Source organism: Ceratotherium simum, chromosome 1, assembly GCF_057802395.1.
Source record: "Ceratotherium simum simum isolate JZ-2026a chromosome 1, ASM5780239v1, whole genome shotgun sequence".
Lineage (NCBI taxonomy): Eukaryota > Metazoa > Chordata > Mammalia > Perissodactyla > Rhinocerotidae > Ceratotherium > Ceratotherium simum.
In genome coordinates, this window is record NC_141900.1 from 93,990,375 (window position 1) to 94,014,872 (window position 24,498).

Consider the following 24,498-nt stretch of genomic DNA (forward strand, 5'->3'; position numbering starts at 1 on the left):
ACAAGAAATGGTATGAAAGGGCTTTCTAATCCCACCCCACCTTCCTCTGGTCTCCAAAGAATGCAGTACTCACATCTTTGAACTGAACCAATCCAAGCTCTCCGAGCTCAGCCACACAGCAATACGCAGCCTCCACCTGGAGAAACAGTTGTGACAGACACATCTCCTCACTCCGAAACACAGACGCCATCTTGACCCAGCCTTGGTCTGCGGGAGACAAACATATCTGAGGTAATAGACATGTGGAAACCTTGGGATGAAAATTGGTTTTAATCGAGTTAAATTAAAGTCCAACAGGAAAACAAAAAGATCCAACAGGAATCCCTCCTGATTTTAAAAGTATAAACCAAAAACAAGATGGCACTTTTCACCACCCATCAGATTGGCAAAAGATTGAAAAATATGATTCAAGATGTTGTGAAGGGTCTGAGGAAGCAGGCATCGTCATACGCTTAGTAGTGGCAGTGTAAATGTGTACAGCTTTTTCAGAGAGCAATTTGTCAACAGCTATCAAATTTTATATTGCTCATACCCATGACCCCAGATTTCCACTGCCATTCACCCAGATAAACTTGGAGATGTACGGGAAAGTGGATGCACAAGGGTGTTTCTGAGAACATTGTATATGATAATTATAATAAATGGATCTAACCTAGATGTTCATCAACAGGGGAATGATTAAACTGACATAACAGAATCCCGTGCAGCCAGCAGGAAGGAAACAAATCTGTATATCCTCTATATGGAAAACGGATATTCATCAGAATCCATTCCCATCAAAGACCCTCTAGACTGCCCTCCTGCTGCCAAAGCAAATTGCTTCCCCCAAAGTCCAACCTTCTGGAAGAAGGATCACACCTCCAGAGGGGGCCCCTTTTGCCCATGTCACTTTCCAACGTATAGAGTATCTACTATTTGTCAGGCACTGGATCTATCTCTCCTGTTTTAATCCTTCCGTGTTCCATTTTCCCACAGGATAAAGTCTAAAACCCTTAACCCGGCCAATAAAGGACAGCATAATCTGGCCTCTGCCTTCCCCTCCAGCTTCATCTCTCTTCACACTGCTCTCCAGACACACAGAATTTCCCCCGGAGCTCCTTCCTGCCTCAGGACCTTTGTCCATGCTCGCCCCTAGATTTGGAACCTCAAGTCTTCCTCCCCCCCTGCATCCCCCACACCCCACATAATCCTGTCATTCCTGGGGTCTCAGTGTAAGGATCCTCTTCCTCTGTAAGCCTTTCTCGGTTACCACCAACAGCCCCAGTGAACTAAGCCCTTCCTCTATGGCCCCAGAATATAACCATCTGCAATTACTTGTTTAATGTCTGCATTGCCCACCAGCCAGAAAAAATCCCTGAGGTTAGATTTATGTCAACTTTTTCATTCTATCACCAGTCTAGCTTGACCACAAAGCAGATGCTCCACGAATGTTCCCGGATTTATTGACTAATCATCCCTCCCTCCGATCCTCTATTTTTGCCTTTTGACACCGAGGTGAATCGAATTTTCATACTGCCCTTCCTGAAAATTAAGGCAATGTTTTCACAGAAAAGAGACATAGGGCAGCTTCGCGCAGACCGAAAAGCCCTGGGTAAAGACCTTACCCCAGCTTCAGCCAAGCAAGTCCTGAGCGGGGGTCTGGAGCGGGCGATGGGGCTGTGGCTCTGGCTCTCCGGTGGCTTCCTTCGGCGACCCCCCGCAGGGAGACCCCCGGGCCGCGGGAGTGGTCTGGGCTCGCGGGCGGCGGGCCGGGTGGGACCAGCCTGGCTGGGGGATTCCGCAGGCGACCTCCCGGCGGTAACGAGCCTCTCCCCGCTGCTTCTCCTCCCCAGACTCTGTTGTATCAACACCGGCCTGTCGCGGGTGAGGACAAACCTGCCCCGCCGGCTAGCCCTGCTCAAACCCCCTCCCTCCCCCGCCCCACCTGTGCCCTCGGCCACGACATTGGGGCCCCACCAGGAAGCAGTGACTTTCTTCTTGGAGGAAAGTACCTTACATCCCAGGGAGCGCAGGGTTTGGGAAGAGGCTTCTTGAGCCTCAGAAGGGCCCTGAGACAACCTTCCAATGTATCTACTAAGCACACACCAAAACACTCCTTCTTTTCATTGTAAAAATGAAATAACGTTAAAAAAAAAAAGTTTTGAAAAAGAAAAAAATATCATACCATCCTATCAACAATTACTTTCAAAAACACTTCACTTTCAAAGGAGAATAGACAGACAAGTCCTTAAAAATACCCAATGGCTAAAATGCAGCCTCCATGTGGCCCAGGTAAAAAGAGACAGGGCTAGACATGAAATGTACCCTCGTCTTGCGAAGGAGTTCCACCTCTCGCGTTTATCTGGCGGAGAGGGCAAGGCGCAGAGGACTGGGCGACTAGACCCCTTTGCTGTTGGCCCAGGGGTTACCCGGCAGGGGCCACCTGAGTTCATATTCATGAGCTTTGGAGAGCAGTTTTTCCAGGTGGGGTGCGCAGAGCCCCTGCATGCACCCACCTGGGGTGCCTGTAAAACGTACTCTAGAGGGAGGGGTGCTTTCAGTTTTTTTACTTTTCATTATGGAAAAATTAAAGCATCTGCAAAAGTACAGAGAACAGTATAAGGAACCCCCACGTACAGACCACTGAGCAGTCACCAATTGTTGGATTTTGTATCATCTATGCCCCCACCCACTTCTACCTGCCCCAGGTTATTTTGAAGCACATTTCATACATCATATTATTTCTTTCAAAATACTTTTGTCTGTATCTCTAAAAAATAAGGATTCTTTCGTGTATATATGTTATACACACACATGTATATAATACCACAGCCATGCCTAAAATTCAACAATGATTCATTAATATCAAATACCTCGTCAGTGTTCAAATTTCCCACATTGTCTGAGGTTTGCATTTTTAATAAGCCCCTCGGGTGATTCTTGTGCAGGATTGAATTAGAACCACTTCTTTTGAGACACAGGGTGAAAAATCTTACTTTAGCCTGGGGGGCAGCAGGCAGGAGCAGGGTGTATGCAGTTTGGAAATGATTGGCTAAGATGCAATGATTTTGAACCTGGGGCAGTGGAAGGAGCTGGTGGCCTGTAGCTAGGCCCTGTAGGCAAGGGTTTCTTAGGGTTTCTTAGGAAGCAGAGCTTGGCCACACCCACCCCTCCCAACACCGCAGATCCACTCAAGAATCCAGACTCACCTGGCAAAGTTGCGAAGCCTGAACTCAGGATTCGCAAAGCAGAGCAGGAGGATTAGAACTGAAAACTGCAAAAGGAATCACCAGGGTTGATTCTGCCTCTCCCACCAGATGAGCTCTGGACGCAAGAGGAGCCCCCGCCCCAATTAGTGCCTGCCTCTCCTTGCCCCTTCCCCTGCCCACCTCTCATTCTGCTCTTCACCTGGGCTGGGGTTTGCTGTGGCTTCCGGTCAGCAGGGGGAGCAGGAGTTCTCAAATGTCCAGGGGCCCAGGAATCACTGAGGAGCGTATAGAGGAAAAGGAACATCTTGATGGTTAAGAGCAGAGTCTAGAGGCAAACTGCCTGAGTCAGGATGCGAGATCTGCCCTTTACCATGCGTGACCTTGGGGAAGCTATTTAACCCCAGGGCCTCAGTGTCCTTATCAGCAAAATATAATAGGATGTTAGATAATTGGAATGTGGAATGTGGAAGTATAGGAGGGAGAGGATATTTTTAAGGTTTGTTTTTTCTTCTCCTAAAGCCCCAAGTTGAAGGTGCAGAAGGCCAGCACACTCACATGATGCTGGCAGGACAATAAACCAGCGTACTCCTTCTAAAAGGCAATTTACCTGTCCTTCGACTCAATAATCCCACTCTAGGAAGCTCATCCTAAAAAAAATTCTTAAGGATGTAAATCAAAATTTAACTACAATAATGTCTATTGTAGCATTGTTAGTAATAAGTGTATAATTGTAAACGACCTGAATTCTTTCATCCATTCAGTAAATAATTATTGAAAATCTACTATGTGTCCGCTCTGTTCTGGGCCCTGAGGATGGGGCAGTAAATAAGAGACAAGGCCCTTCCCCTCATGAAGCTTATGTCCCTATGGAAGGAGGCAAATAGTAAACAAGTAAGAAGTTAGCAAGGTGTTGCAGATTATGAAAAGTGCAATTGTAGAAAGACAGGCTTAAGACTTGGAAGCAACCCAAGTCCCCATCAATAGATGAGTGCATGAAGAAGATGTGGTATATATATACACAATAAAATACTATTCAGCCATAAAAAGGACAAAATCATGCCGTTTGCAACAACATAGATGGACCTTGAGGGTTTTATGTTAAATGAAATGAGTCAAACAGAGAAAGACAAATACAGTATGATTTCACTCATATGTGGAAAATAAACAAACATATAGATAAGGAGAAGAGATTGGTGGTTACCAGAGGGGAAGTAGGTGTGGGGAGGGCAAAATAGGTAAAGGGGCACGTAGGGGCACATATGTATGGTGATGGATGGAAACTAGACTGTTGGTGGTAAACACAATGCAGTCTATATAGAAGCTGAAATATAATAATGCACACTTGAAATTTACACGATGTTATAAACCAGTGTGACCTCGATAAAACAATTTTTAAAAAAACGGGGGCTGGCCTGGTGGCATAGTGGTTAAGTTCTCGTGCTCTGCTTCAGCAGCCTGGGGTTCGTAGGTTTGGATCCCAGGCGCAGACCTACACACCGGTCATCAAGCCATGATGTGGTAGCATCCCATATACGAAGTTAAGGAAGACTGGCACAAATGAAAGCTCAGGGCCAATCTTCCTCACCAAAAAAAAAAAAAAAAAAAGGAGAGAAGAAAGATAGACTTTAGAGAAATGAAGACAAGCTACTTTACATAAGTGGTCAGTGAAGGTCTCTCTCAAAAAGTGACATTTGAGCTGAGGCTTGGAGGATTCAAATGAGCCAGTCCTGCAAAAAGAAGCTGCAAGAAGGATATTCCCGGCAGCAGGAACAGCTATGTAAGAGCAGGAATATGACATCATCCCAATAGGTAATGTATCTATTGAGCGTTCCCCAAGTGCTGGGCATTGTTCTCATGACTTTAGAACATATTTCAGTACTTAATATTTATTAATCCATTTAATCTTCTCAACAAACCTATGAGGTTGGTGGTATTCTTATTCTCAAATTACACATGAGGAAACAGAGGCACAAAGAGGCTAAGTAACTTGCCCAAGGTCACACAGTCACTCACGACAGGTCATCTGACACCAGAGTCTTTGTTTACAACTACTGTACGATATTGTCTCATGGTCTGAAAAGGCTCAACATATTCTAGAAACAGAAAGGAGGCCAATGTACCTGGGGCATGTGAGGGGCGGGGAGAGGTAAGATGAGGTGTGTCAGAGTGGAGGCAGGGGCCAGGCCACCTGAGGTCTGATGGGCCACTAAGAAATTTGAATTTTATTCTAATCACATTGGGAAGGCCTTGGAAAATTTGAAACAAGGGAGTGACACTACTTGATTCACATTTTTTTTTAATTACTTTGACTTCTGCTTCTGGAAAGATGGAGTAGAAATATTTTTTCTTCCCAATAAGTAAAACTGTAAACGCTGAACATTATATATACAACAAACATTAGAAGACCTTGAAAAGTGGAGAGAGAAGACAGACCTTCTAGGGACCTTAGGGACTGAGGAACGACAGAGGTGAGTTCTCTGGGGTTTCTTTTGCCACATACATTCTAGATGTGGTGCTGCAGAAGCCAGCAAGCTCTGCAGACAAAAAAAGTTCCAAAGCAAGCCTGCTCTCTCTAGCCGAAGGACCAAGAAAGGGCAGTCTACGAAGACAGACTTTCAGATGATGTTCACGCTAATCCAGCCAAATACCACAGAAAAATATGTGGTCCCACACCCACCATGCCAGCAAAGCCCAATTGGAAAGCCTACACTTCTACCCTCAGCCAGCCATACCAAAGTGACCCACATGTGGCGTCAGAGAGGGCCAAGTGCGGAGTCTGAACTCCCAGCCCTGCCCTGTGGTAACAAGGCACCCCTTGTTAACCCGCGTTGGGGTGAGGTCAGAAGAGACCTAATCAGAACTTTCACCACTGCCCGTTGGTAATGAGTCCACCCCCTCACCGGGGCGTGGAGGTCCTGTGGGGAGCTGTAACCAGGCACATCTGCTCCTCCCAGCCAGGGCGGCATCAGCAGAGGTCTAGTGAATAGAAGAATCAAGTGGAGAAACCGCTTTACTCGATTTCAAGACTTGACCGTAGAGTTACAGGAATCCAGATTGTGGCTTTGGTGGAAAACCAGACACACAGATGAAATGTAAGAAAATAGAGAACCCAGAAACAGCCACACACAAGTCTGGTCAACTGATTTTTGACCAAGATGAGAAAGCAATTCAGTGGAGGAAGGAGAGTCTTTTCAAAAAATGGTGCTGAAGCAATTGGACATCCATAAGCAAAACATTGAACCAAGACCTACACTCTACACCTTGTACAAAAATTCACTCAGAATGGATCATAGATAAATGTAAAACGTAAAACTATAAAACTTTTAGAAGAAACACACTAGAGCACTTTCAGAACTGAGGGCTTGGTGAAAAGTTCTTTAGACAGGACATCTACAGTGCAATCCATAAAAGAGAAAAATCCCTTAAAAATACTTTGTGCTGTGCAAAAGGTTCTGTTAAAAGGAGGAACAGACTGACACACTGTAGGTGCTCCATAGCCATTGAATGCTTAGGTGGCTACAGACTGGAAGAAAATATTCGCAAGCCACATATCTGATAAAGGACCCATATTTAGAATTTATAGAGTTCTCAAGCTTCAACAATAAAAAAAAAAAATCAAATAATCCAATTAGAAAATAGGCCAGAGGGCCGGCCCTGTGGCTTGGTGGTTAAGTGCACGCGCTGCAATGCTGGTGGCCCGGGTTCGGATCCCGGGTGCGCATCGAGGCACCACTTCTCCGTCCATCCTGAGGCCGAGTCCCACATGCAGCAACTAGAGGGATGTGCAGCTATGACATACAACTATCTACTGGGGCTTTGGGGGGAAAAAATAAAATAAATAAAATCTTTAAAAAAAAAAAAAAAAAGAAAATAGGCCAGAGACATGAAGAGATATATCACCTAAGACAATATACAGATGGCAAATAAGCACATAAAAAGATGTTCAGCTTCACTAGCCATTAGGGAAATATGGATTAAAACCATGATGAAATATCAGTATATGTCTATTAAAACAGCTAAAATAATAAATAGTGACAATTTCAAATGCTGGCAAACATGTGAAGAAATTGGATCTCTCATGTGTTGCTGGTGGGAATGTAAAACAGTACAGTCACTCTGGAAAACAGTTCGGCCATTTTTTAAAAGACTAAACAAATAGAAATACCGTATGATCCAGCTATCCCACCACTGGGTATTTATCCAAAGAACATGAAATCAACTATTCAAAGAGATTTATGAATCCCTATGTTCATCACAGCATTATTCACAATAGCCAGGATGTAGAAGCAACCCAAATGCCCATCAACTGATGAATGGATAAGGAAGATGTGGTATATATATATACAATGGAATACTACTCAGCCATAAAAAAGATAAAATCATGCCATTTGCAACATGGATGGACCTTGTGGGTATTATGCTAAGCGAAATAAGCCAGACAAAGGCAAACACCATATGATTTCACTCATATGTGGAAGATAAACATATGGATAAGAAGAACAGGTTAGTGGTTACCAGACGGGAAGGGGGTGAGAGGAGGGAGAAAGGGGTAAAGGGGCACATATGTATGGTGATGGATAAAAACTAGACTATTGGTGATGAACATGATGCAATCTATACATACATAATAATGTACACCCGAAATTTACAGAATGTTATAAGCCAATATGACCTCAATAAAATAATTTAAAAAAATAAAATACTAAACATGCATTTTCCTTATGACCTAGCAATCACATTCATGGACATTTATCCCAGAGAAATGGAAACTTATGTTCACAAAAAAAACCTGTACATCAATCATAGCAGCTTTATTTGTAATAGCCAAAAACTGAAAACAATCTAAATATCCTACTTATAGTACATCCATACCATAGAACACTACTCAGCACTAAAAGCAATAAACGATTGATAAACGTGACAACTTTGATGGATCTCAAGGTCATTATGCTGACTGGAAAAAGCCAATCTAAAAAGGTCATATCCTGTATGATTCCATTTATATAACATTCTCCAAATGACAAAATTATAAAGATGGAGAACAAATTAGTGGTTGCTAGGGGTTAGGGATGGTGATGAGTGTGTGTGTGTGTGTGCGAGAGAGAGAGAGAGAGAAACTGTGAAGGGGTAACACGAGGGAGATTTTGTGGTGCTGGTTATATGAATTGTTGTTGTTATATGAATTATGGTGCTGGTTATATGAATCTATATATGTGATGAAATGACATAGAACTATATATGCTCTTTCTATCATTGTCAGTTTCCTGGTTTTGATATTGTACTGTTGTTACATTAAGATGTAACCAATGGGGAAAACTGTGTGATGGGTGCACTAGACCAACATGTACCATGTTTACAACTTTCTGTAAAATCTATAATTATTTCAAAAGAAAAGATTTTTTTTAAAAGATTTCAATAGGAGCAAAGATGACTTGTGCTTAGGTGGCATTACAGTGGAGAGAGGGCAGAGAAAAATCTCTAGAGATGTGTGTTCTAGATCAAACTAACCCAAGAGATTTGAGCAGCCTTGGAAAGATAACTCCCCACCACGAGACTCAGTTTCCTCATAGCAAAAAGAAGATATTGAGCCCTATCAGTGGTTTCCAGACTGGTGCACAGAACCCTAGAGATTTTTCAGGGGCCATTTAGGGGAAGAGGAAAAGAAAGGGTCAAGACACCTTGCTTAATCCTGAGCAACACCTTTACCTATGGCATTGCTGCATAATTTTTGTTTGAACAAAGGATTTCCCCATGAAAAAGAAGTGTGAAAACTAGAGGGAAAAAAAAGAAAATAAAAAACAAACTACTCCGAAAGCTGCATGAAGAAAGGATTAGTAATGGACAAGAGAGGAAGCTAGTTGGTGAGGAAGGAATTTGAAATGATTTCAGGGAGGGCTGGTAATCCATCCTTGAGCTATAATTGGTAAAAACAATGAAGCAGCCTTGATAGATATCATGTTCTGAATTTTTAAATATTTAATTTTTTGTGATAAGTATATATAATTTTGTAAAAACAAATTGCAAATCTTTGGGACAGAGATCTTAAGAAGTGAAAAACAATAGAAATGTCCCACATTAGGGAACTGATTAAATAAATTGTGACACATCTGTGGGATAGAGTACAGTGCAGCTGTTGAAATAGCACAAAACAAATTCTGTTGATAAGGAAATATGCTCTTGGTACGTTGTTGATGAAAAAGTATTTTATGAAACAGTATGTATAGTATCATTAAATGTTTTTCAATATGTGTAATCTGCATTGAAAGATATGGATGGCGCTATACTAAAGTCAACACAGTGTATAGGATTTGGGGTATTATTTATGTGCTTTGTCTTTTTCTTTATTTCTGGTATTTCTGTAACAAACACATAAAGCTTTTGTATTACAGGCCCGAAACCCTTGGGGCTGGATGTCTGTCAGATTTCAGAATGTTTTCTATTTTAGAAAGATAAACTGGGTATATACTATATATTATATAACATCCCTTAGGCCCTGGGGCAGCACCCTGTAATCAATGCATGTTAATCCTTCTATACTTAAATATATACATTCTCACTATGAAGGAGCAACAAAAACTACACATGGTTCATGTTAAATCAGGTCAGATTGTGCTGCCAAGTTTTTAAAAAGTTTTTTTGATTTCAGCGCTTTATGGATTTTGGATTGCAGGTGAGAGATTATGCACATTAAAACAAAAACAATACAAGAAACTCATTTGGGGGAAAACTTGAAGTCCTTAGTGACACGATGTTACAAAGCAAAATGTCAACTTGAGTGGGCATCATATTCACAACTGGGTAAGTAATAAAATGGATATGGAAACTGATCAGAAAGGAGAAAAGACAGAAGATAACAGTTGAGCCAGAGTAAGGATAGAAATGGTGTGATTCTATTTCCATCTAGCATCACTGGTCCTCACTGAGTGCCTCTCAGAAGCCAAGCACAACGCTGAGCATCTACAGACACTTCCTGAAGCGTGTCCTGATGTAGCCACCTATGCATTCAGTGGCTATTTATGGAGCACCTACAGTGTGTGAGGCTCTGTTGTAGGCTCTGCAGACACAGCAGCAAACACAACCAAAGTGTCATAGCTTATATTTTAGTGTAGGTAGGAGAGACCAGAAATAAAAAAATAAGCCTACAAGTCAATGGATAATGTCTAAAGTAGATAAATCACGAATAGCAATGTGAGCATATTATTTGGAGATTTTGAAGGTAATACAAAAAGAAAAAATTACAACAGTCGAAAGTAATTCTTAGGGAACAAAATTGCAGTTGGGGTGGATCAGGAGACTAGCATTTTTTTAATCAACGCTTTATATTATTTGATTTTTAAAATCTGTGTCCATTTATTAGTTTGAAGAAAATTAAACATATAATTAAAAATAAATTTTCAATAACAATAAGAGAAAATAATCTCAAAAATACTTATTGAGCAACTGTGATGTGCCAGGCAAGGTACTAGGTGTTTAGGGTGCAACGTGGGCAAAATGGTTCCTGTTCCTGTGAAGTCTAGAGGAGGAGTCAGATCCAATAATCCTAATATCAACGGCTAAGACACCGATGATGCTTACTATGAGCTAATTTAATCAAATTATTATATAACTGCAGGGATGAATATGTAATAACTGGGACGGGCATGCTCAAGGGTTACGGCTCTCTGAGCTGCATAACCCAACCCAGCCTGGGCTCAGGGAAGGCTTGCTTGGGGAAAGAAGGTGGTATAAATAGGGCAAAGAGAAGAGGGAGGGCTGTGAGATGGGGCTGGTGAACTGGGCAGGAAGACAAAGTTCAGGACCTTGTAGACCCTATTCAAGATTGTGTATTTATCCTAAGAGCAACCAGAAGCCTTGACAGGTGTTAAGCCTGTGGGATGTGGGTAAGTAACGCAGCTCTGAGAATGCATTTCTAATTACAGAGTGGATTGGAGGCAAGGCAAGGGTAGCAGCAGGCAGACCAGTCATGAGACTAGGATAGAGGTCCAGGCAAAAGATGAAATGTTCTTTATTTTTAATGTCCTGTGTGACAGAATGGAAAGTACACATAAAGCACTTTTACAGCATAATGAAGTAAGAAAAGCGATTGTTTGAGTTGCAAGCTGAATTAGCCGCTATTTTCATGGACACCATTCTTACTTGAAAGAACAGCTGACAAACTACAGTTATTCAGACTTTGGCATTTGGCAGGCATTTTCTCAAAAATGATCCAAATGATTCTGTCACTTCAAAGGAAAACAACTGACAGTGTTTGTTGCCAATAATAAAATTCTAGCTTTCAAGTAATAATTAAAATTGTGGAAAACTTATCTGCGACCGTGAACTTGACAGCTTCCCAATACTCAAAACTTTCCTGATGAAGATATTTCTGTGGGGATATTTATAAATGTGATTTTTAAAATTTATTTTGTAATGAAAGGTGACAACATTTGGAGGATCTGCGTAACTCAATGAACCAATATTTTCCAAATTGCCAATGTATAATGTTATAAAATCATGTATGGGCAAATGATCCATCAAAAGTACATGATTAACCAATGGATTTTGATGAAAAGGTCGTTGATTTGGTTCCAGATTCCACAAGCAACTAAGCTTTTAAAAATTACTACTTGTTAAGTTTTGGTGTATTAGCAAAGAAAAATATCCACAACTATCTGAAAAGGCTAGTAAAATATTTTTCCCTTTTTTAAAACTACATATCTATGTAGGCCAGATTTTCTTCATATATTTCAACAAAAATAACATATAGCAACACACTGAATGCAAAAATAGATATGCAAAAGACATCCAGCTGTCTTCTATTAAGTCAGACATTAAAGAGATTTGCAAAATAAAACAATGCCACTCATCTCACCAAATTGTTGTTTGTTTTGGAAAATACAGTTATTTTCATAAAAATATGTATTTATATCAACATATAACAGGCTTAATATTACTTTAAATGAGCTAATATATAAGTATTTTTTAAATTTCTCAGGTTTAATTTCTAGTGTGGTAAATATCAGTAGACAGAATCCACATAAGCCAAAGCTCTTTGGGGTTCTCAATCATTTTTAAGAGTATAAACGGGACCCTAGACCAAAACATCAAGGCATCACTGGGCTGGGGAGAGGAGAAAGGGGTATTGGCTTGCTAGAGCTGCCTTAACAAAGAACCACAAACTGGGCAGTTTAAACAACAGAATTTATCATCTAAAGTTCTGGAGGCTAGAAGTCTAAGATTAAGGTGTCGGCAGGGTTGATTTCTTCTAAGGGCTCTAAGGAATCATCTTTTCCATGCCTCTCACCTAGCTTCTGCTGGTTTGCTGGCAATCTCTGAGGTTCCTTGGCTTGTAGAAGCATCACTTGATCTCTGCTCTCATCTTCACATGTATGTATCTGTGTCCAAATCTCCCCTTTTTATAAGGACACCACTCATATTGGACTAGGGACCCAGTCCACTCCAGTATGAGTGTGACCTCATCTTAACTAATTACCTCTGCAAAGACCCTATTTCCAAATAAGGTCACATTCTGAGGCACTGGGGTTAGGACTTCAACATATGAATTTTGAGGGGACACAATTCAGCTCATAACAAGGAGGAAGCCATGAAGTCAGGCCTGGGCATGGGAGAACTCAAAGGTCTCAAGACAGGACAGAGAAGATGGACAAGAAACAGAGAGGGAGGAGGATGATCAGAAGAATGAGAATTCAAGAGAAGAAAGTGTCTCAAGAATCACGAAGTGGTCATGCAGGAGGAGGACTGAGAAGCATCTGGAGGTTACTGGTGACCCCGATGGACCTACTTCAGTGGAATGAAGGGAGCAGAATTCAAAGTAAAGAGTGTGGAATTGGGAAGTCAGTGGCTGGTGTGGAGAAGATACAGACAACTCTTTCAAAATACCAGGCTGTGAAAGGGAAGGAGGGAGCAGGGCAGTGGCAGAGGAGAAAATAAAGCATCATGGGACGGTTTTATTTATTTTTTCAAGGGAAGAGAAGGTTGATGACCCAAGAGAATTCTGTGAGCTCTAGTTGCACAGCACATCTAGAAAATGGCAACTTCTCCTTTTCCTTACCCATTATGTACATTTGAGACAATCACTTTGAACCATACAAAGATATCTTTTAAGTTTCTCTGGAAGCTTCCTGACTGAGCTCAATATTTTATATACAACATTTCATAGCATTGCTGACTCAGGGAAGATTGGAACAGATAAAGTGTTAGCAACCACAGTCCAGTTAGTCTAAAACCAAAGTAAACTTCCTGAATTCTCTACTGTGAATCTCAACAGTGAAGGAAGGAGAGAGAAGGGGAGAGAAGAACCAAGCACAGCTCTGACCCTCAAGAGGTCACTGACAGGTGGGAAAGAGACAGATTTAGTGCGCTTCACTCACTGGAGTGGAGGCAGAATGAGGCTAAGCCAGATAGCACATTCTCATCTCTTTAATTATTTGTCATTGACTTTTTTTAAAAGCAAGTAATTCTCCTATTACTTATTAAATATATTTTTAATATACTCTCAAAATCCCAACTCAGTAATTTAAAGGAAAATAAACGCTTCAATTTGGCATTAGGTCTTGCGAGAAACAACCTTCTTAGGGCAGAATCAATCCCCTATATGAGCCAAAAGAACAGTTTTCAACATTTAGTGTTTCACACCGCTGTTCCCATTCTTTAGACACGCCTGGGGCTCAATGCCAGCTGTGACCACTGGACGCTTGTCTGTGCAGGTCTCAGGTGAGGCACTCTCATGTCCTGAGGACTTTCTGTAAAATGGCTCTTGAGGAACTGAAGAGGTGAGCGCTTCACTTACACTCCTTCAAATGAACATTCCTTTAAACAAAGGGCCTCCTGTCTTCTCATATCCCTGTACCCGGAATTAGGATGCTAGTGCGAACAACAAGTTCAGCTGTACAAGATCAATTTACAGGAGATCATCATAATTTAAAAAAATGAAAAGGGATAAGTGGAGAGCAAGCTAAAATGCCTGTCAGGTATTTAATCCAAAAATAATAATCTAGCTAAAAAAGTAACAACCTGATTTTCTAACAACAGTGTCTAATTTTTCTGAACTGAATTTCAGCCAGATCACTTTCATTCAAATAATTGATTTTACCATCCACTTGCCTAGCACTTCTCCACCATTGGCCGAGCACTCAGCCCACTATTCACAATCCTTCACAATATGCACTAACAGAGAAAGTGCAAGAGACAGAAAGAGAATGATTTGAGGTTGCTAAAAAGAGAGGAAATGGCATTCAACTTCACACACACAGACAATTAGATGCAATTCATTGACAGTAATGTCCAGGAGCTCACGTTATGAGCACACTGAGGTCATATCTATGTAGGAACCAGGATCACGCATAGCCCTGCCACGTATAGCCCCACTCCCTCCTGGCCACAGACCTCCAGTGATGGGTCTCAGTGTGCATTGGAGCCATCCAACATCAGTTTGGCCAGCACTCTCATTCTACAGCTTTCTGTCCTCCAGACCATGTCCTGAGAGAAAGAGCCCTCCCAGTGGCCCTCACTGACCATTACATTCTCCTCTACCCTCCATCTCATCCCACCTCCCCCCTGAGCACACAGCCCCCTCATTCCTCAGGAGATGATCCTCCATCATGGAGGCCTCCAGCTTCCCTTTTCTCCACCTTAACATATCTTGGCCTTGTCTCTCTGTTTCTCTTCTCTCCAGAGCAGAGCTGCTTTACATCCCTTTCATTCCTGTCTTCACTTGCCAAGTCACAGACTGACTGGAAGTGAGATTTAGGAAAATAAAATTTCATCATGAAGAGAACAGAATGCCTCAAAGTTTGTCATGGATGGATTTTACTTATCACATCTCTATGTTTTTCACTTGGGAGCATTTCCCCAGTTATTTGCCTTTTCTGTAATAATATTTATTCTAAACTAAATTAAGGGGTTTCTTTTCAGCATGATTTCTACCTCTACCTACTAAAAAAAAAGACAACTATCTTGTTTTTCTTCTTTCTTCATTTAATATACTGTAGTAAGCACAGAGTCATAGAATTGTACCACTAGAAGAAAATTTAGAGATCATTTAATCCAATCCCCTTACTTTAGAGGTGAGGAAACAACCTCAGGGAGGCAAAGGGATTTGTCTAAGGTCATCCAGCTAATTAGTGGCAGAGGGGGAAGCAGAACACAGGGCTCCTGACTCTCAGGGTCACTTCGCTTCATCACTGCAGCGTTTTAGTTTGTTTCTCATAGGACTTAACAATTCTTTGTGTAGGCGCCATATGTAGCAAAACCCATTCTGGGGGTAATTTATCCCCTCTGGGGAGTCCTGAGTACCCTTGACAAAGGTCTTCCCACAAAGGCTTCAAGGCAGCATTTCTCTGGATTTTTCCCTTGTGTCCCCCTTCCAGAGAACCCTCACCATATCTCTTGGGAAGCATCATCACCAAGGTTGTGTGACTTCCCCCAAGGTCACACAGGAAGTCACAACATGAAAAGTGGAATCCAGGACTCCTGACTCATGGTTGGTTGTGTTGACCCCCAAGGGGCTATGGGCAGCCTGGACAAGAGACATGAAGGAAAAAGAGAGAGAGAGAAGGAAAGTTACAGAAGAGGCTGGAATGACACAGTAGGAGAGAAGTTGGATGTTGGGAGAGGGGCCAGTAATCTCTGTCTCGACTCTCTGATCCTTTTTACTTTCATGTGGACAAAACTGGAAAAGAAAAATTGCCTGAGTGTTTATCACAAACATGCAGCTTATTTCCCGAAAACCTTAGCTTAAAATTACTCATTGAGAACACACATGTCTGTTTATTAAACACAAAATGAGTCTGACCACAAGCATTGTTGTGCCAACAGAAATATTTTGCACAAATGGTAAGACCGGGAATCGAAGGGAGCCAGAAATCGCCCATCACAGTCACGGAGCTGGGCAGAACCAACTGTTCATTAACTTCACCTTAAAATGCCCTAACCTGTTTGATGCTGGTAACTCACTAACTTTTCTAGTAGTTAGAGCCATCCCCAGTGGAACTGGCTGCCTTAAAAATTAGTGAGAAACCTGTCACTCGAGGCATTTTAGCAGAAGTCCAACCAACAACCTTGAGAGGCAGGAGAGGTCAAATGTAGCTATACCAAACTCTATAACATACGACCTTCCCTGTAGGAGAACATTCTTACCAAGTTAAAGATTGGGCCAGGTGGCCTCTGGGTCCCTTTCCAACACTGAAATTCTAAATTTTTTCTGTCTTATTTCTAGTTGTCATTATTTCTTGAAAATTCTGGGGTATCTGTACATTCTTTGTATATCTTGAGCACCCCAAGAGCAGAGGCTGTCAATAAGCATTTCTCTGCACCATATGCAACTTGAAACTTAAGATTTTTTTTAATGGAAAAGAAGATTCTCTGACACTGAAAATTTTTCACAGACAATCAGACAGGTACTGTAAAAGGTAGTTGATCTGCTTCATGGTGACTGTATTCCTTTTCTGTGAACTACTCCTTTTAAAAATGTATTAACTTAATTTTGTTTCCTGATTGTAAGAGTAATACACACTCATTGTAGAGAATTTGAGAGACATAAAAAAGTGTAAAGAAGAAGGGGCCAGCCCGGTGGCGTAGCGGTTAAGTGTGTGCACTCCACTTCGGCGGCCCAGGGTTCGCAGGTTTGGATCCCAGGAGCGCACCGACGCACCACTTGTCAAGCCACTTTATATGGGACGACGCTGTGGCGGCGTCCCATATAAAGTAGAGGAAGATGGGCACAGATGTTAGCCCAGGACCGGTCTTCCTCAGCAAAAAGGAGGACTGGTGACAGATGTTAGCTCAGGGCTGGTCTTCCTCACACACACACACACACAAAAAATGTCAAGAAGAAAATTAAATTATCCCAAATTGTACATTCTAGATATGGCCACTGCTAACATCTGGATAGGATACTTTCCAAACTTTTTTCTTTGTACATGTATGTGTATTACAAAACGAGAATCATACTGAGTATATAGTTTTATATCCTGCTTTTTCTCTTTGTATTATATAGCAAGTGTTTTTCCAAATAATCAAATGTTATACTAAAACATCATTTTAATAGCTATCTTTCATTCCATTATAAGCTGCTTCTAAGCTTTCATTTTTACAAATATTATAATGTTGAGATGGAGAAACTTGCATATACATTTTTATGCTCATCTCTGGTTATTTCCTTGGGGAAAAATACTTCTAAAGAGCTGCACCAGAGAAGGAAAAGTGACCAAAGTAAACCGACCCTTACAAAGTCTACAACTTAGCTATAAACCATTTCCGTTGCTGAGACCGGACTGACGTGGTGGCAGATTGTTGTTACCCCCAAGCGCCTGATTAAAGCAACCCCCAAAACTAATAATAACTAGAGGAAGAGAATGTCATCCCAGGTCTCAAGTTTGCTGCCAACAATTGTGTGTAATTACAATTTTGCACACAATAAAAAATAACCAGATACACAAGGAAACACAACAACATGAATGAAAATCAGCAGGAATAATAAACAACAGAAACAGACCAATGGGGGTGGGCAAATATTGAAGTTATCAGACACAGATTTTTTTGTGTGTGTGTGTGAGGAAGATCAGCCCTGAGCTAACATCTATCGCCAATCTTCCTCTTTTTGCTGAGGAAGACTGGCCCTGGGGTAACATCTGTGCCCATCTTCCTCCACTTTATATGGGATGCCGCCACAGCACAGCTTGACAAGCGGCACGGCGGTGTGAGCCTGGGATCCGAACCCAGGGCCTCCACAGTGGAGCATGCGCACCCAAACACTACACCACCTGGCCAGCCCTCAGACACAGATTTTAAATAATTATGTTCACTCTGTTTATGAAGATGAAAAACAAGACTGAATAACAAAAATCTATAATAAAAAAACAAATAGAAATTCTGGAACTAAAAGTAAATAACTGAAATTAAGAACCCAGCAGGTAGTTATTGTTGAAATAAATTTCTAGGCCCAAGATGGAGACAGTCCTGCTCAAGATGCCACGTCAGCCAGCTGAAACTTAGATAACTTTTGTGTTCCTGTGAATGCTCCACTTCACCAGAAACACAGTATATTCAATCAGCCAATCCCCAAACACCAAGCCAACTCTGGACCTTCTCACCCCAAACAAGGTTGACTAGGTGGCCCCAGCCAATCAGGTATTTTCTATTTGTCTCTTCCCTGTTCCTTATTCTTTATGCTATAAAAGTTTCTTGCCTTCCACCCCCTTTTGCAGTTCTCTGAAAGGAGACTGTCCACTTCATGAAGTGTTAAATTTTGTTTGTATCACCTCAGTTGTCTTCTTTAATCAATTTTTTAACATTATAAAAGTGGATTAGGCACAGATGACAAGAGATTTAATAAGAGAGAGGGCAGAAGAAAATATCCAGAATAAAGCACCTGAAAACAAAAGGATGGAGAATAAAGAAGACGGGAGAGAATTAGAGGATACAGTGGGAAAGTCTAACCTGCATGTAATTCAAGTACCAGACAGAGAGAAAAAATGGGATAGAAGCAATAATTGATGGCTGGGAACTTTTTAAAACTGATGAAAGATATCAAACTCCATATTCACTTGCTTACAAACCCCGCTAAAGATAAATAAAAAGAAATCCATACCTGAGCACATCAGAATAAAACTTCTGAAAACCAAAGACAAAGCAAAACTATTAGAAACAACCAAAGAAAAAAGAGACAAATTGCCTACAAAGGAGCAGCAATTAGATAGACAGCTCTCAAAAGAAACAATGGAAGTCAAAAGCGCACTGAAAGAAAATATCTGTCAACCTAGAATTCTACACTCAATGAAAATATCTTTCCAGAATGAAGAAAGAATAAAAATGTATCCAGACAAACAAAAACGAGAGCATTACTCACTCCAGTGAGGGAATACTGAAAGATATTCTTCAAAAAGAAGGAAAATGATCACAGAAGGAAGACCAGACATGCAGAAAAGAATCAAGGGCAAAAAATTGGTGACTATATGGACAAATTTAAATAAACATTCACTATATAAAATAGTAATAATGACTTATTGAGTTAAAAAATATGTATGTAGTTAAAATACATAACTATAATGGTATAAAAATCAGGAGTGGAAAAGTAGAGTTAAAGTTCCAAAGTCTTCGCATTAGCTGTGAAGACGGTAAAGATATCAATTAATATTAGACTTTGGTAAGACAAAAATGCATACTGTAATCTCTAAAAAATGGAATAATAAAAAACTTAGCCAAAAGTAGTGAGAAAAAAGAACATAAAACAGAGAGGAAAACCAGAGAGCGCTTCGTAAGATGGAGATTCAGACCTACGCCCATCAGGAAATACATTCCATGTAAATAGATTCAGTGGCCAAATTAAAGACAAAGATTGTCAGACTGGGGTTTTTTTAATCCTACACTGTGTTTTTGTAAGATATACATCTAAAACATAATAAGGATTTAGGAAAGTTGAAAGAAATAATAGAAAAAGATACAGCATGCAAAACTAAGCAAAAGAAAGATGGTGTAACTATAGTAATATCACACAAAGTAAACTTTATGGCAAAAAAGCGTTACTAGAGATAAAGAGGGATATTACAAAATGATTTTTTAAAGAAGGTTCAATTTGCCAGGAAGGTGTCACGACTCTGTGTTTGTATGAGGCCTAATTACAACCTCAAATATTTAATGCAAAAATAGACAAAACTACAAGGAATAGAAAGAAATCCACAATCATTTGTCTCAGTATTCAATAGAGTAAGCATACCAAATTAAAAAAATTAAAAACAGGAAAGATGTAGAAGATCTGAACAACACAATCAGCACTCTTGATCTAATGAACTTATGTAGAACACTGAACCCTTCAATTCCATGACACATTCTTTTCAAGTACTGCCAAACATTTACAAAAATTGGCCATATGATGGTTCTTAATGAATATCAAAAAATAGAAATCATCTGGGGCCGGGCCCGTGGCTTAGCGGTTAAGTGTTCGCACTCCACTACTGGCGGCCCAGGTTCAGATCCCAGGCGCGCACCGGCACACCACTTGTCCGGCCATGCTAAGGTGGTGTCCCACATACAGCAACTAGAAGGATATGCAACTATGACATACATCTATCTACTGGGGCTTTGGGGAGAAAAACGGAAAAAAAGGAGGAGGATTGGCAATAGATGTTAGCTCAGGGCTGATCTTCCTCACAAAAAAAAAAAAAAAAGAAATCATCAAAGTGTGTTCACAGATCACAGTGCAATCTGAGAATATGGGAAGGAAGATGGCCTTAGCCAAGAGGGAGTCTCCTTCTTTTTACTAACCGCCCTCCCCATCTGGGCCATGGTCCCATCACCCCCTAGTGCAATTGTGGATTAAGAGCAAGCTGAATGAATCACCGTGGGACCTGTTCAGAAATGATTCCAAATAGTGGGCTCCAGGCCTGGTTCACGTGTCTTTTATCAACTCTATGATATCATCTCAAAGTTACTCTCTGTGTAGTTCTCCATTTTTCTTAAAAGAGTACTCCTCATGCTCTCCAAATTATAGACCCAAAACTGAGTGGCAGTGAGTGAGGTTAAGCTCCTCCACAAACTAAATGCTGCTCAGGTGAACGTCTAACTAGAGACTGACGTTATTTTGTGAAAACAGATCCCGACAAAGCCACGTGCAGGGACAGCTGTGGCTCCCGTCTCTGCCAGAAGTCAGGGAAGAGCAGGCACAGCCATGGTGAGGGCCATGATTCTCCTCAGAGGGGACTGACTGGAAACGAATGCCCCAAAGTCAAGGCCAGAATTCTCCTCCCAGAGATGGAGAGGCGGTAGACGGTCCTATCAGAATCACAAGGGAAGCTTCGTCTACATAAAATATCCTTCCCATAGGCGGAGGCCATTCCAGGCCACAGAATGCTGGTTTTCAATCTTTTAGCACAAGAAACACTCTGCCCCCTCATTTTCTTCTTCAATGGAATGGTCTCAGGGCAAATTGACAAAATTGGAGGCAGTGAGGGCCCTGGAACCCCATCCTCTTGGCCAACCCCACCCCAACCACCACCATGGAGCCATAGACGTTTTAGCCTGGACATTAAAAAGTATGTGTAACCAACCACCTATCTCAATCATTAAAAAAAATGAATAAACTCGAGAAAGTTCCCGCAGAATGTCTAGCTTTGAGCAAGGCAACTTCCTCGTATACCTTTCAAAGCAAACGTGATGTAAAATCTATGAGCGAGTTATTGGGTGAGGTCACCAGCTGCATGGAGTTATTAGTTACAGACCTGTTTAAAAAAAAAAAACACCCTAATAATGGTGAAATTTGTAAAATAGTTGCCATGCAGCCCTTCCTTTGGGAATATGAGTCATCAGAAACCAGTCAAGTCCATCTCGTTTTAGGAAAATAAAATTCTTTCATCTGTTGCTAAGAGAATGTTTAACTTTTAATTGACTCGAAAATACCTAATCTAAAACAGTCCCAAATCAAATAACAACGTTAAAAAGAAGGAGAGAGGGGACAGATCATTACCTTTCCCCTCTCCATCCACTGCTTCCCAGAATTGCTTTCACTAAGATGATTTGATATGATGCTGTCAGCTTAGACCAGTGGATGCTATTCAAACCACCAGCACAACCCGAGGCAGGTCCGTCCCAGTCTCTCATCATTTTGGAGGGACACTCTGCTCACATCAAACATATTAAAATGCACCCAACAACATTAAATTGTTTCTGTTTAAATGTTTGACATGCGTTGTATAACTTTGCTTTTGAAACAATTATTTCTTTTGATTGCACAGGTTTGTTGTTGTTGTTCATATTTTGGATCTGAGAACATTTTTTTCAGGTCTCAAACACTTTTGAGACACTCGAAAATCTCGTAAACTCCACACACAGCTATTCTCTCTAGTACCCACTGGATACATCAATCCTAGTCTAGGAAGCTGACTGAGGGGTTTACTGTGAGGAAAATGTCAAGAATAGTGTTTGTCCTATTAAGTAATGTCATCTCTGTGTGGACCCAGGGGAAAATTCCTCTCTGGTTTTGGTACCAAGAGCAGTTGTGCTTCTCCTGTTTTCGTCTTGTGAGCCCATGAATCATGCTGCCCCCTTCACACTGGCCGCCAGAAAGCTTAGAAAACATGTGTGCCATTTTGTACTGTAAACCCACTCAGGGACCCATCTTATATTTCCTGCATTAACTTTCTCTTTGCGTCATTTCTTCTCATTTATTTTAAATTTATTTTCTCTAGCTTAATTTGTTGTATGTAAGTTTCCTTAAACTCTTTTTGGACCAAGACAGGATATAAATAAAGCAACACATAAATAGTATTATTTTTCCCTAAAACTGCCTTTTTCCCACATTTTCTATTTATAATGACCCTTCTATTGAAATGGTAGTTGACATTTATTGAGTACTTACCATCGGCCAGCACTGTGCAAAGCACTTCACGTGGATTATTTAATTAAGTCATCATAGCAACTCCTGAGATAGGTGCTACTGTCCTATTGCTTTTGCCATAAAGAACCTGAGGTTCTGATGTATAAAATAACTTGCCCAGGGTCACTCAGCCAGTAAGAGGCTGGGTTGGAATTCCACCTGAGGCTGGCCTCGTGGCTACCCACTCTCCCCAGCTAGAAACCTTGCCTTCATCCTGCATCCTTTTCCTGGATTCCCTTCTGTTAATTCGGCCTCCTAAATGCTTCTTGATTCTGTTCCCCTCTTTTCTCTCCTCAGTCTAAGTTCTTATTTCAGGGCCCTTTTGATCTCTGGCTGGGATTTTTGCAATAGCTTCTTAGATGATCTCTCTGAACCCAGGCCTGCCCTCCGTAGATCAATCCTCCATGTTTCTGAAATACAAAGTTGTCCACATCTACAAGTTCCTTATAGGGTGCCCCAATTGTAAAATAGAGGCAAGTTTCTTTGTCTGGCATTCAGTACCATTTACTATCTGTTCTTAGTCTAACCAGACACGCCTGGATCCCACCCCATGCTCCCTGGACAGGAATTACTCCCCAAACAGGGGGCACACGTTCATGCCTTGGAGGCCTCGCACATACCATTCCCTTTTCCCGAGCCTAGTGAACTACACATCTTTCAAGTTTCAGGTCAAAATGCCGTCTCCATCTCCATGTGAAGTGTTTTCCGGGTCCCCTAGTCCCCAACTGCCTTCCATGATTTTCCCATTCTTTGCAGAAACTTCTTACCACACTTATTTCATTGTGTTGTTATTATTTATTTGTCCATCTTCCTCACTGGACCCTGAGCTCCTTGAGGATAGGGACTGTGCTGCCTTACCGACCTCGGACACCCCTCCCGTCCCAAGGGCCCAGCACACAGTAGCTACTTGGGGTTTGTTGAATGCTCGGCCAAGTGGTAGGCCTAAACTGGACTTTTGTACACTGCCTGAAGATTAGCCTTCCTAAAGCACTTCTGCTCCCAATCCCCAAATCCGAGAATATAGAGCCACCACTAACTTGTACCTTTGGGCAAATTAGAAAAAAGTGCCTCTTTGGGGCTGTTGTATTGCAAAAAGATATCCTTGCTCTGGGCTTACACAGGGCTTCATGTCCTTCCACACAGCTTCGAATGAGCTGGACTCCATCCCTCACTCTCTTAACTAGGCCCATACTTATGCAAGAACACAATGCACATATCCATACGTGGCAGCCTGCGTGCACAGACAATGCTCTTGCCTTTGTGTGTGCTATTCCTTTTACTTAAAAGGCTCATCAACTCCCATCTGCATATGCAAACTTCAATACCCAGCCCAAGTGTCCCTTCCTCTGTAAATCCTCCACCTGTACCTCTCAGGCAGATTCAACCACGTCCTCGTTTATACCCCCATCACTGTGGAAGACACACATATTTGAGTCTTACCATATTACATCACAATTCTTTCTTCACTGCTTGGTCTCACTGCTGGACTGTGAGTAGGGATCAAGAGTAGGGGTCATGTCTTAGCCATCTTTGAGTCTCAAATGCCTAGAATAATGCCTCTCGTATATGTGAGGGCTATTCAATAAGTGGGTTAGACTGAAGGCAGAGCTCCAATCAAGTTACTACTCAGTTCGAAATCTTCACAAAGCCTCCCTTTTGCTTCCTGATTGTTTAATCTCCCCAGCCTGGCACACCAGACACTCAACCTCATGGCCCTCCATCCACCTCCCCACCTCACCCTCCTCAGGGTACCTGCACTCATCTGTGCTGCAGTCACAGTGGACTTCTGAGCACCTCTTACCTCTGGGCCTTTTCTCGCCTGTCCCTTCTGCCTACAATGGCCTCTTCCCCTGTTTGCCTGTCAAAATTCTACCCATCCTTCCAGGCCTAACTCAAATGCCATCTTCTCCAAGAAGCAGCCCAATAGCAGATGTGGCCTCT

General features: G+C 41.6%; 1 protein-coding gene across 4 annotated transcripts in view; it reads right to left on the minus strand.

The window, feature by feature from the left end:
• Positions 1–24,498, minus strand: part of ATP6V0A4 (ATPase H+ transporting V0 subunit a4) — a 72,768-nt gene that overhangs the window by 47,754 nt on the left and 516 nt on the right. The window contains exons 1-2 of one of the 4 annotated variants that reach the window (XM_087431421.1): positions 3,189–3,270; positions 74–207 (exon numbers count right to left, since the gene is read on the minus strand). In XM_087431421.1, coding sequence (XP_087287547.1) covers positions 74–190 — 117 coding nt within the window. In that variant the 5' untranslated portion in view covers positions 191–207; positions 3,189–3,270. Of the gene's footprint in view, positions 1–73; positions 208–1,604; positions 1,832–3,188; positions 3,271–24,498 lie in introns of those variants that run through there. The other 3 variants (XM_087431426.1, XM_014787714.2, XM_087431432.1) reach the window with 3 other exon arrangements.